At 35.9% G+C, this 14,156-nt stretch overlaps 1 protein-coding gene across 5 annotated transcripts in view; it reads left to right on the top strand.

Moving 5' to 3' along the window:
- Positions 1-14,156, top strand: part of PPP3CA (protein phosphatase 3, catalytic subunit, alpha isozyme) — a 337,575-nt gene that overhangs the window by 262,371 nt on the left and 61,048 nt on the right. For all 5 annotated transcript variants that reach the window (XM_011943204.1, XM_011943208.1, XM_011943206.1 and 2 more), the window contains 2 exons: positions 34-179; positions 4,618-4,757. In XM_011943204.1, the coding sequence (XP_011798594.1) occupies positions 34-179; positions 4,618-4,757 (286 nt within the window). The remainder of the gene's footprint in view (positions 1-33; positions 180-4,617; positions 4,758-14,156) is intronic.

The raw sequence follows: 14,156 nt of genomic DNA, 5'->3' as shown, positions 1-14,156 counted from the left end.
AATCATAAGTATTTTTTTTATCACTTCTAAAAGGTAAAATAAAGTATTCAGAACGCGTATATGATGCCTGTATGGATGCCTTTGACTGCCTTCCCTTGGCTGCCCTGATGAACCAACAGTTCCTGTGTGTACATGGTGGCTTGTCTCCAGAGATTAACACCTTAGATGATATCAGAAAAGTAAGTTTTGTTATTTTCCAAGTCTAATCATTTTGTACGCTACAGTAATAAATAGAAGATATTAATTATCCTTTCTTTATCACTAACTTTATCCTTTTGAGTTAAAATGATTTAAAGTGGTCATTAATCTCTCCTTTGTGTTAAATTTTTATCTAGAAAGGAAGATGTATTTATACTTGGAAGAGTTTTTATCTCTACAACCTCAGGGTTGGTCTTACCATCTGACGTGTCTCTGGAAATATAAAATATTTGACCTCTAAAAAAATATGCCTAATCATTTCCATTTGGCTTTTTTCAAACAATCCATTGCATAGTCATGATGTATTATGCTAGAAATGTTGCTTTGCCCTTGGGAAAATATCATAACATAACCATTAAACTGTGTTCATTTCATGGTTTTTTAAAAATCTACTATTTGTTGCAACTTGAAACTTTTAAGTAGCAATCTAACAAGGACAATGATAATATTATATTAATTTTATTGAGTGGATAGGTGAAACACTGTACTTTTTAAGAAGTATTTGTAGGAAGTTTTTAAGAAGTATTCTAGTTTCGCATTGGCTGTTAACAGTTGTTTAAATCAGCAAAAAGATGAGTTACATTGAATGTGGAAGTGGATTATGTCTCTTTCTTAAGAAAATCTAATAACATGGGATAGTTTTACGTAGTACAATAGACAGTCTTTTATTTCTTTGGTTATGTTTCTAACTCTGATGATTACAATGATGTAAGGGAAAAAATAGAGGGTAATAAAAAATCTCAGTGTATTTTTCTTGGTGCCAAAATTGGGCCAAAGAGAGAAAGCGATGTAAATGTTTTCTTAGCTCATTTTAAAATAATATTACTTGGAATTATTTTAAAGTATGATCGTTTCTTCACATTAATATTTATAATATATGTTATTGAAAATTTGTGCCCACCATTAAACTTTCTATCTAGGAAATCTAAACCAAATTTTTTCCGGAGGAATTATAAACAGTTGAAAACTATATTTATCTTCTTTCTTCTACTTCTAGAGACCTAAGAAAATATGCTTGTAGTTATCCCGTAGAATAGAGGGGTGGAAATAATTCTAACCTTTTATTATTATTCTCACCAGTAATTTTAGCAAGAACAAATTGGTCACATTGTTCTAAATTACTGTATTTGAACTATAAAGATTGGAATTTTGCTGAGATTTGTTCTAAAGATACATGCTACTCAGTATATATTTAAGCCTAATGTATTATAGTTAGACTTTCACTTCAAATGAGTGATGCACTAATCTCAATGTGTACAGAATTTATTTCTTAAGTTTAGGTTCACTTAAGAATAACCATGGGCACAGTTCAAATTCTAGATCTTGCTTATCATTAGGGCCATTCATACAAAGACTCCCTTGGTGTCACTTGTTTGATTGATTCCCATTTAATTGTTTTTTTCCATTTCTTCTGAGTTTGGAAACTTGATTGCTAAGTCTGAGAAGTCTATATGCTGAGCAACATTTACAAGTTAATTCTATCAGCTGCCATAAGCTATTAAATTAGTAAATAGTATTTTCCCATTGTGTTCAGTGGAGAAGTAAAGCAAACATTTTATCTATTCGTGTATCCATGTATCATATTAACCTGATAACCACTTACTGAAATAGGTTTGGAAAATGAAAAAGGTCAAATTACAAATAAGTGTAGTAGTTTCTGTTAACAAATGATGGGCATGAAAGACATGCATTTATGTTTTATTCTCTTGCCTTGATCAGATTTCATGGCCTCGGATGGAAGATGAGAAACTTCCTAAGTATCCTCCTTAAAAGGGGAATTAGTGAAAACTTTGCTCAAAATAGTGTTTTCATTATTTGAACAGAACTGATATACTGAATAGAGTTCTATACTGTAGAGAGTAAATAGAAAGGATGGTGCTATTGGACTATTTTAAGACGCAATCACCAGCAAAAAGGTTGTAAACCTCTACTACAAAATGAATAACCATTTTCATATAGCTCTCATTTGTAGTGTTTCTTTAATAATTTTGTTCATGAAACTCATGGTTTTGAGGAAATACTTTAGTAAATTATGAATGTATTTACATACCATAAGTCTCTACTACCGTGAACTCAATATTCTTTTAGAGTTCGTTAGTTTTTAGAGAAAAACTATTTTTAGGTAAAATAAAACATTCAAGTTCTTCATGTCATTGAGGTTCAAGTATAAAAATAATGTATTTATTTTCCTGCTGGAAAGAAAATGCATGCTTTTAATTTTAAATAAACCTTGTTTCCTGCTCTGTGTCTTTGTGTCCATTTTTGTAAGACACTTTCACACTTCTATAGAGCATAGAGCATTGGTCTTTGCTGTATCTTTAAAGTACAGCAGAGATATGATGCTGGTTCAGTATAAAATTGTTTCTTTCTGGGCCAGGCGCAGTGCCTCACGCCTGTAATCCCAGCACTTTGGGAGGCCGAGACGAGAGGGACGAGTGAATCATGAGGTCAGGACCAACATGTTGAAACCCCATCTCTACTAAAAACACAAAAATTAGCTGGGCATGGTGGCGTGTGCCTGTAATCCCAGCTACTCAGGAAACTGAGGCAGGAGACTTTCTTGAACCTGGAAGGTGGAGGTTGCAGTGAACAGAGATCGTGCCACTGGACTCAAGCCTGGGTGACAGAGGGAGACTCCGTCTCAAAAAAAAAAAAAAAAAAAAAAAATTGTTTCTTTATGTATGAATATAATCAGCTCATTCTTCTGTAATCTGATGGACTTTTTTTTAAAAAAAAATAAACTTCACATCCTAACTTAAGTAGATTTTTTAAAAATATCACCTAGTATCCCTAGGACTTACTTCCTTGGATATTTTAAATATTATATTCAATTTTCATACATATCATTAAGCTCTGCACATGGCCAGAAAATGATTTTTAGGTTTTTATCTTGCCATATATCAATCCAAGTTTTTTTTTAGTTGTTTATTTTTCCTGTCAATGATGTTAACTTTTTGAATGCACTGTATACTTTTTCCAGAATAAATGTTATATTCTGGTAGCTTTCCAAACCTTTAGCTGGGGATTCATATTAGAAACTTTTCACCTCCTCTACTGTCCTACCCTTAATAAGTTCTTGTTTTTTGGAAAGAATTTCTATATTTTTAGACACAAGTATTATTTTTCTTAAATGTATTGTTCCAAAAGCATAAATTGTTTAAATCTCTTAAACTTAAGTTTGCAATGAATATTTTGGGCTAACATAATGGTTGAAATATAGAGTCTTGTTTTACTGAAGTTTTTATTGGGTGTTGAAAATGTAAAATATTGCCTCATTCTCTGTAGATACTAATAAAAAGTAGTGTGCAGCAAAACCATTACTTACATCTTGTATGTCCCAGAAAAAAAAAAAATAGACAATTTGATTAGTTGTCAGCAAAATATGTTCACTTGTCTTTATGGGATTGTTTTAAAATATTAATATGAAGAATATCAATTCTTAATAGATTTTCATAGCTATTGTATGCTTTTATTCAAGAACCTTCATAATATCTGCTGATTCACCAAAGATCCTTTAATTGCAGTTTAATCAGGATGAAGTGTTTAAAATTGATCGTGATATGTTATTTCGAGTGATTATATTTCTATTATGCCTTCTAAATGCACCTTTTAAAATTGAAATGTGACTTCACTAAACATGTATAGCTAGAAAATGGATTTCATATGAAGGCTTCTGGTAAAATTATAAAGCTTAGAACTGTGAACTGAAGACTGACCAGCTAAAGTTGAGTTTATTTTACTGCTTATTATTACTCATATTTGTACACACTAAGATCCACTACAGTAGGCTTGTAGTTTATCATTAGAAACCTAGATAGCCCATAATGAAGTAATATCCAAAATATCATATAGCAAGTGGCTACTTTTAAAGTAAAAGCCATCTTTTCTCAAAATCATGTTCTTAAATATAAAAAAGAATATATAACATAAGCATGAAAACTAGTTGTTTCCCATCCAAACTTCTAGATCATAGTTTAACAGAGGCAGTAAAAGGAATTTCCCCAAAGAAAGTAAAAGCCTTTTCTCAATAAATGAAACAGAGGTGGAGTTATAATAACTGGTAGTGACAAAAACACTTGGATAAAGTAAGTAAGGAGAGAAGGATAAAATGTAGAATAGGAGAAACGAGAAACTGCTAAATCTAGAGATAATAGAGTCAAGAGGGAGGTAAAGGGTTCGATGAAGATGGATACTAAATGATCTCTTCAGAAGGAAGCTAGAAAGAAAATTGGAGAGAGAGATGAAGGATAGGAAAACAAGTAGGAAGAAGGACAGGAAGAGAGAGAGGCAGAGGACATTTCACTCTGAACTGTAGCTGATGAGAAGAGATGGGTTCTGCATAGTGCTTGTTTCTTATATTGTCGGAATTCTAAGTTTCCAAAGATTAGTATTTTGCTCTCTGTCTTCTATTTTTCTTAGTTAGACCGATTCAAAGAACCACCTGCATATGGACCTATGTGTGATATCCTGTGGTCAGACCCTCTGGAAGATTTTGGAAATGAGAAGACTCAGGAACATTTCACTCACAACACAGTCAGGGGGTGTTCGTACTTCTACAGGTGAGAATAGAGAGCTTGCTATCTGGAACACGTTGACATCATAATGCTAGGATTTCTCGATTTATTTATAATGTTTGTATAACTTCTTTAATAGAAATGGAAGACTCACTAGCATTTATAAAATGAAAACATAAATAAATAAGTGAATAAATAAATGGGAAATATATGTGTGTATACATATACAGGTGTATGTTGGGGATGTTAAGGATTTGATTCTAGACCACCGCAATAAACCAAATATTGCAATAAAGCAAGTCATTATTTTTTTGGTTTCCCAGTGCATATAGAAGTTGTGTTTACACTATACTGTAGTCTATTAAGTGTACAATAACATTGTATCTAAAAAAAGAAAAAAATCTACATACCTTAATCAGAAAATACTTCATTGCTAAACAATGCTGATGATCATCAGAGCCTTCAGCTAGTCATAATCTTTTTGCTAGTGGAGGATCTTTCCTCGATGTTGATGGTCTCTCACTAATTAGGGTGGTAGTTTCTTTCTCAAAAGAAGACATTTATGTGGCCAACAAACAATGAAACAATGCTTATCATCACTGGTCATTAAAGAAATGCAAATCAAAACCACAATGAGATACCATCTCATGTCAGTTAGAATGGCGATCATTAAAAAGTCAGGAAACAACAGATGCTGGAGAGGATGTGGAGAAACAGGAATGCTTTTACACTGTTTGTGGGAGTGTAAATTATTTCAACCATTGTGCAAGACAGTGTGGCAATTCCTCAAGGATCTAGAATCAGAAATACCATTTAACCCAGCAATCCCATAACTGGGTATATACCCAAAGGATTATCTGTCATTCTACTCTAAAGACACATGTACATGTATGTTTATTGCAGCACTATTTACAATAGCGAAGACTTGGAACCAACCCAAATGCCCATCAGCGATAGACTGGATAAAGAAAATGTGGCACATATACACCATGGAATATTATGCAGCCATAAAAAAGGATGTGTTCATGTCCTTTGCAGGGATATGGGTGAAGCTGGATCCATAAGAACTATGATTTTGCCCCAATGCAGCAAACTAACACAAGAACAGAAAACCAAACACCACATGTTCTCATAAGTGGGAGTTGAACAATGAGAACATATGGGCACAGGGCGGGAACATCACACACCAGGGCCTGTCATGGGGCAGGGAGCTGGGGGAGGGATAGCATTAGGAAAAATATCTAATGTAGATGATTGGTTGATGGGTGCAGCAAACAACCAGGGGACATGTATACCTATGTAACAAACTTGCACATTCTGCAAATGTACTCCAGAACTTAAAGTGTTAAAAAACAAAACAAAACAAAAACACTGTACCAAAAAAATCCAACACCAGCCTTGATTTTTTAAAATTCAATTATGTAATCACATTTAAAAGTTTTACCAGTTTCTATAACTTGAATCAGAAAAACAACTTTACATTGGTTGATTGAATCATATTTAATTCATTGTTCATTTATTTATCAGGCTTCCTGGATAAATTAAAAAGAGCAACTTTACAGTATATAGGAGCCATAGTATATTTATTTTTAGGACTTTGACAAACCAAGTAGAAAATATTTTTATAATAATTTTTACATTTACAAATCGCTAGGGATTTACCCATTACATGCCATTTTATAACACTTCAGAAAGGAATCTGCAACACAATTAGGTTGCTGCATGACCTCGCTGTCTTTCTGACGTGTCACCTCAGTTTTATCCTCCCGGATCTGATCATCCTGTTTCACTGAAGTCTCTTATCGTTATACATACAGCTTATGTGAACGTTGCAAGAATGAAAGAGAAAAGATGTTATGAAGTGGAGAATTTTAAATTCTAGAATACTTCCTATTCTTCTCCTCCCTCCTCCTGCTCTTCTTTTTCTGCTTCTTGTTCTTGTTCCTCTTCTTCTTTTTCTTCTTCTTCTTCTTCTTAGATACTCAAAACCCTAACCTGGGCCGGGCGCAATGGCTCACGCCTGTAATCACAGCACTTTAGGAGGCCGAGGCAGGCGGATCACGAGTTCAGGAGATCGAGACCATCCTGTCTAACACAGTGAAACCCCGTCTCTACTAAAAATTAAAGAAAAAATAAAGAGCAGGGCATGGTGGCGGGCGCCTGTAGTCCTAGCTTCTTGGGAGGCTGAGGCAGGAGAATGGCATGAACCCGGGAGGCGGAGCTTGCAGTGAGCCAAGATTGTGCCACTGCACTCCAGCCTGGGTGACAGAGTGAGACTCTGTCTCAGAAAAAAACAAACAAACAAGCAAACAAAAAAAAACCTAACCTGATGTTCCAGGAAGTTAAAAAAACCTAACCTGATGTTCCCTGAAGTTAATGCTCAATTCCAGCCCTGGCAGCTAAACTAATGGCAAGGCTGGAAGAATTCTGTAAAATACATCCAGCCGTGTATCGTCTGTCTCTCAAGTAAGCAAATATCCTCCTATAGAACGTTGATCAGATGCCTATTTAGTAGTAGGACATTTTGTTCCATATACTAAGTTTTTCTCATGGGGGAAAAAAAGGTTTTTATCTGTTGATATGATTGAGAAATTAAAGTTCATGAAGAGAAAATCTTGTGCACTATAAAGCGTCTTTCAAAGTATAGTTTTCTTTATATGAATATTAGCAGAGAGGTTTGTTGTAAGTATATTTATTTTAAAAATTTATGGTTCACTTCTATATTTTGGAAATTTGGTTTAATGAATCCATTTTGGCTGAATTGAAGACACGTGGTATAGTATTTCTGAAAAGACTAAAATTTGTTTTCAGTAATTAATTTTGGAGTAATCTTTTGTTAAAGATGTTTAAACTTATAGTGAAAAGTTGGCATTGTTAAAGTACATCAAAGTTATGTGTTCAGTTTTCCAAAGCTAGTGTTAACTTTCTAATTATACCCTAGATGTTTAAATTACTTGTTTGATATCACTGAGTTATACTTCAGTAACATAGTATCAAACAAAATCCAAACTCTTAAGTCCTGTTACATTAATAATAGTGTAGTATTCTATTAGCTTTTGTGTCAGCTGTTCAAATCATATTCGAAGCAGAGTCCCATACTGAACTTATATAATGTTATGTCATTTTCATTTTATAAATATATAGACACATCTGTGTCTATATTTATAAAATAAATATAGAGAATATATTTAGAATAAAGTCTACCATCTTTAATAATAGAGAATAATTAGAGAATTAAACATTTTCACTTTTGTTTTCAACATTGTGATTATTTCACTTGTCTCATTAAACATTCCTAATAAATAATGATTTTTAGCCATGGCAAGTACAGATTATGTAAATAGCTGAATATCTAAATCTGTGGCCTATATATAGACTAACTAATGTCAAAGCAGTCTGGATTATGTTTTATCTAAGGAGGAGAAAAATGTCTCTCATTCTCCTACAGCTTTTTGGTCCTTTTGTCTTTAGTGCCATCTTGAAAGTAGAAGGTATCCTCTGGGATTATGGTTTATAAAGTGGATCTAGATGGGTACAAGCAAGCCATGAAATAGGTAGAGAACCTTAGTGGCAATTACCAGTTTGAGTTATTGGCAGGTATTTTGATTTACTACTCTCAGTTTTATTTAAGATTTGTATGTGTAGTTTGCATGTTTACTTTGCTATGTCACCCTATCCACTATCTAACATGTGTTCTGGGCCATTATTTAAATAAAATAAAGTTATGCAGAAAAATGCATCAGTCAGAATTTAACACTGTTCCTGAGTTATATTAGGTAGGCAATGTGACAGAGAGGAAAGAATCCATAAGAACTATGATTTTGCCCCAATGCTACCATTATCTTTAGAATCTCAGACTAGAGTTTGCACATTCAAATAATACCTATAATGTTCAGGCAAATAATTGAGATACTTGGAGCAGGCCAAGTGCTAGATTCTGGAGATTAGTGAGGATCATGACAAATTTTCATTTCATGTAGACCAATGAAAACTGGCAGCTGGATTTAGCGTTTAGGTTATCAATCTATATTTCTGCCTTGGATGAATCATATAAGCTTTGTATCCTGGGTTTACTTTGCTTCAAAATGAGTGAGTTAAATTAGACGTCCTAAAGCTCTTCTAAACTCTGAAATTTTAGGGGTATCTTGACAGTGATTTTGAAGTGTTTTGGAAGCTGCAGGTGGCAACTCACTCAAATCAATACTGGTTCCTTAATCACAAATCGGCAGCCTTCTCTTCTCATACCGCCCAGCTTCTCTGCAGTGGTTCACACTCTTATCAGCCCCTTCCGTCTTGAAATCCTCTGGTTCCTCCTTGTTTACATATCCTGGTTCTCCTCTGACTTACCAGGGTGATCCCTGCCTCTTCCTGATGCCTCTTTTTTTTGTCTTCCTTCTGCTTTTGACATTTTTTTCTTCACACTTTCCTCTAGGAACCTCACCTACACCCAATTCCCTAGATTCACAGTAAACTGTAAACTCTATGGCCAGTTCCTCAATCTATGTCTAGCCCCCTTCATATCTTTATCATTCCTGAGCTCAATTCCTGTATGACTAGTTGTCTGCTGGAACTTCTTATCTAGGGATTCCATTTTCACCTTAACCTAAACTCACCTTGCCTGAAAGGGCTTATTTACTTTCCCACTTGCTTAATCCCCACTGAAAATTCCTCCTGTTTTTTGTTTGTTTTTTGTTTACTGTTCATTCTCCCTCTAACGAAGAATAACAGGTGTCTTTTTTTTTTTTTTTTTTGAAAATCACCACCAGTCATCACATCTTTATAATAGCACAAGCATCCTAACCATGCTGCCTTTCCTCTTTCCCACTGTGAGTTCAAGACCTTTATTTTTAGTCTATTGAAATCACACCTGAGCTCTCTGCTTCCAGTTTCATTAGTATCCTCCCTCTTTCTTCTGCCCAATTCATACTGGTCCATTCGTGGGTATCTTTTCTGAGAATTTTTCCACTCATTCAATTATTTAACACACATTAGCTGAGCATTTACTGTAGTATGTTCTCTCTACTAAGTTTTATAGATGCTGAGTCCCTGCCTTCAAGAAAATGACAGTCTAGCAGCAGAGACCACGAAGCAGAAACAGACAAGTAAAATGCAAAGTGAATAGTGCCACCATTATAAATGTGCAGGCTATCTCACACACACACACACACACGTTGGGGGGGTAGTGGGAGAGAGAGACAGAGACAATCTGAGTGAGTGTGTTGGGAGTCCTAACCCCAGAAGGGAATGGATTAGTTCAAGGGACTATTCATGATGAAGGCATTAGCCAGCCTGAGTTTTAAAGGATTAATAGAACATATCCAACCAGAGTCACTGGGGAAGATTTTTGCAGGTGGGGAAAGCGGCATCATGAGAGTATGATGGGAAGCAACACTGGGAATTCTGCAGAGAAGGTCACCTGATCTTACTTCACCTCTACTCCCAAATTACATTAGCTGCTTCATTGTCTGTTAAAACTGAACATTCATATCACCAAGCTATTCTACTATTTTTATCCTTTAGAAATGTGTCTATAAGTGCATCAAAAGACATGTACAAGATTAATCATAACAGCCAAGAAATGAAAACTCAGATATCCATTTAGTAGAATGAATAATAAATTCTAATATATTTATACAACTAAATACAACAAATGAGAATGAGCTAACCAAAACTACACATAACAACATGGTTGAAGATCCCAAGTACAATGACGAGTGAAAGAAGTCAGATAGTGACCCGTATATACTGTATGATTCCATTAAAATACGAGTTCAACATCAGAGAAAACGAATCTGTTATGCTATAGGCCAGGATAGCAGTCCCCCATAGAGAGGAGGTGACAGTAAGAGAGACATGAGGAGTTTCTAGGGTTCAGTAATGTTCTGTGTCTTGATCGGAGTGCAGCTTCCAAGGGTGTTGACTTTGTGTAAGGTCAAGTTGATTTTTGCCTTTTGCTGTATAGATGTTTTACTTCACTAAAAAGTTTGCCTTAAATAAAAATTGCTCGCCACTTCTGAACTTAAATTCTGGAAAAGTTCTGGCAGGAAGAGTTGGCCCCTTAGGACTTGATCCCCATTGGGAAAAAATGAAATTAGATCAAGAACCCTGGGGCAAAAAAGAAACACAGCAAGTCCTAGGAAAAGGTAGGTCTGACAGCATCCAGGTAGCCCCAGGACACCCTGGGACGAAGTACCCATTCCCAGGCCCCAAGAGGCAGAGGGGAAGTTGAACAGTTGGGCAGGGTCTTCCCTATTACTGGATCTGGAAGAGGATAAGGACACCAAAGAAATTGTGGCTTCCTCCCTGTGTATTGGCAAGGCATTGCAGGCTGCCTGCCTCTGCTTCGTGAAAGCACTGAGGGAGGAAGGAAAGAAACCCTTGCATCCCTCACCTGCTTGACTGCCCCTGTTGAGGCTACTTCAGCAATTGAGCATAAGCTCCACTAAGCTGACAGATTGCAGCTAAGCGTTTAAGATATGAAAATGCAAATGAAAAAGCAGCGTTCTTCTCCTAAGGCATTCACTATTGCTGGAGCACAGAAGTATAAACATAATTTACACTACAACATGATAAGTGATATATTAGATACATATATCGTAGGAACACAGTGGATACAGCAATTATGTACACCCTTAGGTGAGATAACCTTGAAGAGAATGCTTCACAGGTGATAACTAAGACTTGGCAGAAGAATAGGCCTTTCCAGGAGGAAAATCTGCACAGGGAAAGTATCCATAAAGGCATAAAAACATTAGAAAAAAAAACATTTTAATAATGCCCAGTAGCTATGTCATGGCTAAAGAGTGTTACATCTGAGAGATTAAATTCAAGGTTGAAAATATAATTCAATATGATATAGAAACAACTACAAGAGAATATACAGAATTAATCTAATAGTAACTATTTGCTCTACTGCCAAGCCAATTTTTCTAGCATTTATTACAATTTTTTCTTTTCTACCTTCCTTACCTTTGTTCATGTTCACTCAGCTTCCGATGGTCCCTCCCCTTTTCTGGGCAGAATTCTAACCCCTTTTCTATCTACCGATCTGCATACATCATTCTTTTTAATATATAACAAAAGATAGATATTTTTCAAAAAGATTTCTCTGGTTAATTTCAAATGCTTTCTTGCTTGCTTTATAATGTCTCTGTAAAACTTCTACCATTTTATCTTCGATGTGTTTTATAATACAGTAGTTTTTTAAAAATATTTTTATAATGCTTTATGTTCCTATATGTAAAATAAATACCTCTAGGACAGAAACCATGCCTTGACCTTATACCACCCCTCCCTGTAGCTAATACTGTCTCCTAACAAATGGAACAATCATCTCTGGGCCTCTGATTAATTACTGGGGAATAAGTGATTTTTCATCTCTCTGGGGTGTTTAACTGTTAGCAATATGCCTTTCCTGTCATTCTTTCTCTCTTGCTCGCTCTCTCTCTCTCTGTGTGTGTGTGTGTGTGTGTGTATGTGTGTGTGTGTGTGTGTGTATGCAGTGCTTTTCAGCTTGAACATTTTGTGGTTTGTGATCATTTCCATTAAAAAGCATAAAAGTGTAACAGAGTTTCTGTTTCTCTTTTCCAATACTATTGGAAACTTCTGTATATCCTAGGTAGGTAGTTCAGCAACAGTGGGAATATAGATGATAGTCAAGTATTTTCTAGGTTTATGAGGAAAATGTCAGTATTTCTTTGAAAAGCCGAGTATATAATGGCATATGTTTTGAAAATGTCTAAAGTTTTTCTTCAAAATGAATTCCCTCCAAGTAAATAATGCAAATACTCCTCACTTAATGCTGTAAACCTAGCAAATTGGCACTTGATTAGTTTTTTTTTTTTTTTTCAGATTTCCATTAAAAATCAGGTATATATTTTCATGGGGAAAAACTTAGCTTAAACACATAAGGGTATCAAACTTAGTGTGAAGAAAATATTTTAAAATTATTCTTTCTTAAGAATAGTGTAAGTTGGCTGGGTGCGGTGGCTCAAGCCTATAATCCCAGCACTTTGGGAGGCCGAGACGGGTGGATCACGAGGTCAGGAGATCAAGACCATCCAGGCTAATCCAGTGAAACCCCGTGTCTACTAAAAAATACAAAAAAACTAGCCGGGCGAGGTGGCGGGTGCCTGTAGTCCCAGCTACTCGGGAGGCTGAGGCAGGAGAATGGCGTAAACCCGGGAGGCGGAGCTTGCAGTGAGCTGAGATCCAGCCACTGCACCCCAGCCTGGGCGACAGATTGAGACTCCAACTGAAAAAAAAAAAAAAAAAAGAATAGTGTAAGTTGTTCCAAAAGAGCAATAAGAAAGAGCGACCATGTCATTTGCCAAGGGCAAAAAAGTGACAGACTTAGTCAGGCAACCTCTGCCTGAGAGTGGTAACAAGACAACATACTTCTATACCGAGGCTTTGCGAAGGCACAAGAAATTTAAGTGAAGGCCTCAAAAAAGAAAAAAGATAGGGAAGGAACATTTATTGAGAACCTATTCTGTGCCCCTTGGCTGGGCCTTTTATAGCTAATATATACCAAACAAATCTGCTGTTTTTGAAAGACCAACCAGTATCTCTGAAAGTAAAGTGGTTTTTTTCTTTGTTTTTTTTTTGTTTTTTTTCTCTGTCACACACTTATCTGGAAAGGTCGTATATTCACTTTTTCTTTCAGCAGGACAGAAGTTTTTGAAGACACATGTTGGTCAACACCTGATTCTGGGTACCAGATGGGCATGTTTCCATGAAGAGACTGGGCCATCCTCTCCAGTTTCTAAAATACACTCATGTTCATCAGTTAGGTGTTTTATTTATTGAATTGACTGGGGACAATGAGGAAGTGGAGGCCCCATGGTTATCTCCTCTTTTTCTCCCTTTCTCTTGCAAAACACACTACACATGGGCACATGAAGAGAGACCGTTTTCAGTTTCAGATCCCTTTTTGCCAAAGAAGTGAATCTTTTTTATAGTCAGTATCTCTATAACTGTGTGTTATCTTTTTTTTTTTCTCTTGTCACCCAGACTGGAGTGCAATGGCGCGATCTCAACTCACTGCAGCCTCTACCTCCTGGGTTCAAGCGATTCTCCTGCCTCAGCTTCCCCAGTAGTCGGGATTACAGGTGCCCACCCCTGGGCCTGGCTAGTTTTTTGTATTTTTAGTAGAGGCCGAGTTTCATAACATTGGCCAGGCTGCTCTCGAACTCCTGACCTCAGGTGATCCGCCTGCCTCAGCCTCCCAAAGTGCTGGGATTACAGGCTTGAGCCACCCGTGCCCAGCCAACTGTCTGTTATCTTAATAATTTTTTCTTATTGGTCAAGGAATTTGTACAAAATGTGTAACATAGAAACTATCTTTTCTTTTATAATAAATAATAAATTATTTGAATAACATATACTACTAGAATGTTTCCCTGCAGAGCTATTTTTTTTTTTTTTTTTTTGAGATGGAGTCTC

This window comes from Colobus angolensis, unplaced genomic scaffold (assembly GCF_000951035.1).
Source record: "Colobus angolensis palliatus isolate OR3802 unplaced genomic scaffold, Cang.pa_1.0 Scaffold217, whole genome shotgun sequence".
NCBI lineage: Eukaryota > Metazoa > Chordata > Mammalia > Primates > Cercopithecidae > Colobus > Colobus angolensis.
Note: the sequence above shows the minus strand (reverse complement) of the source record. Positions and strands in the feature narration are given on the sequence as shown.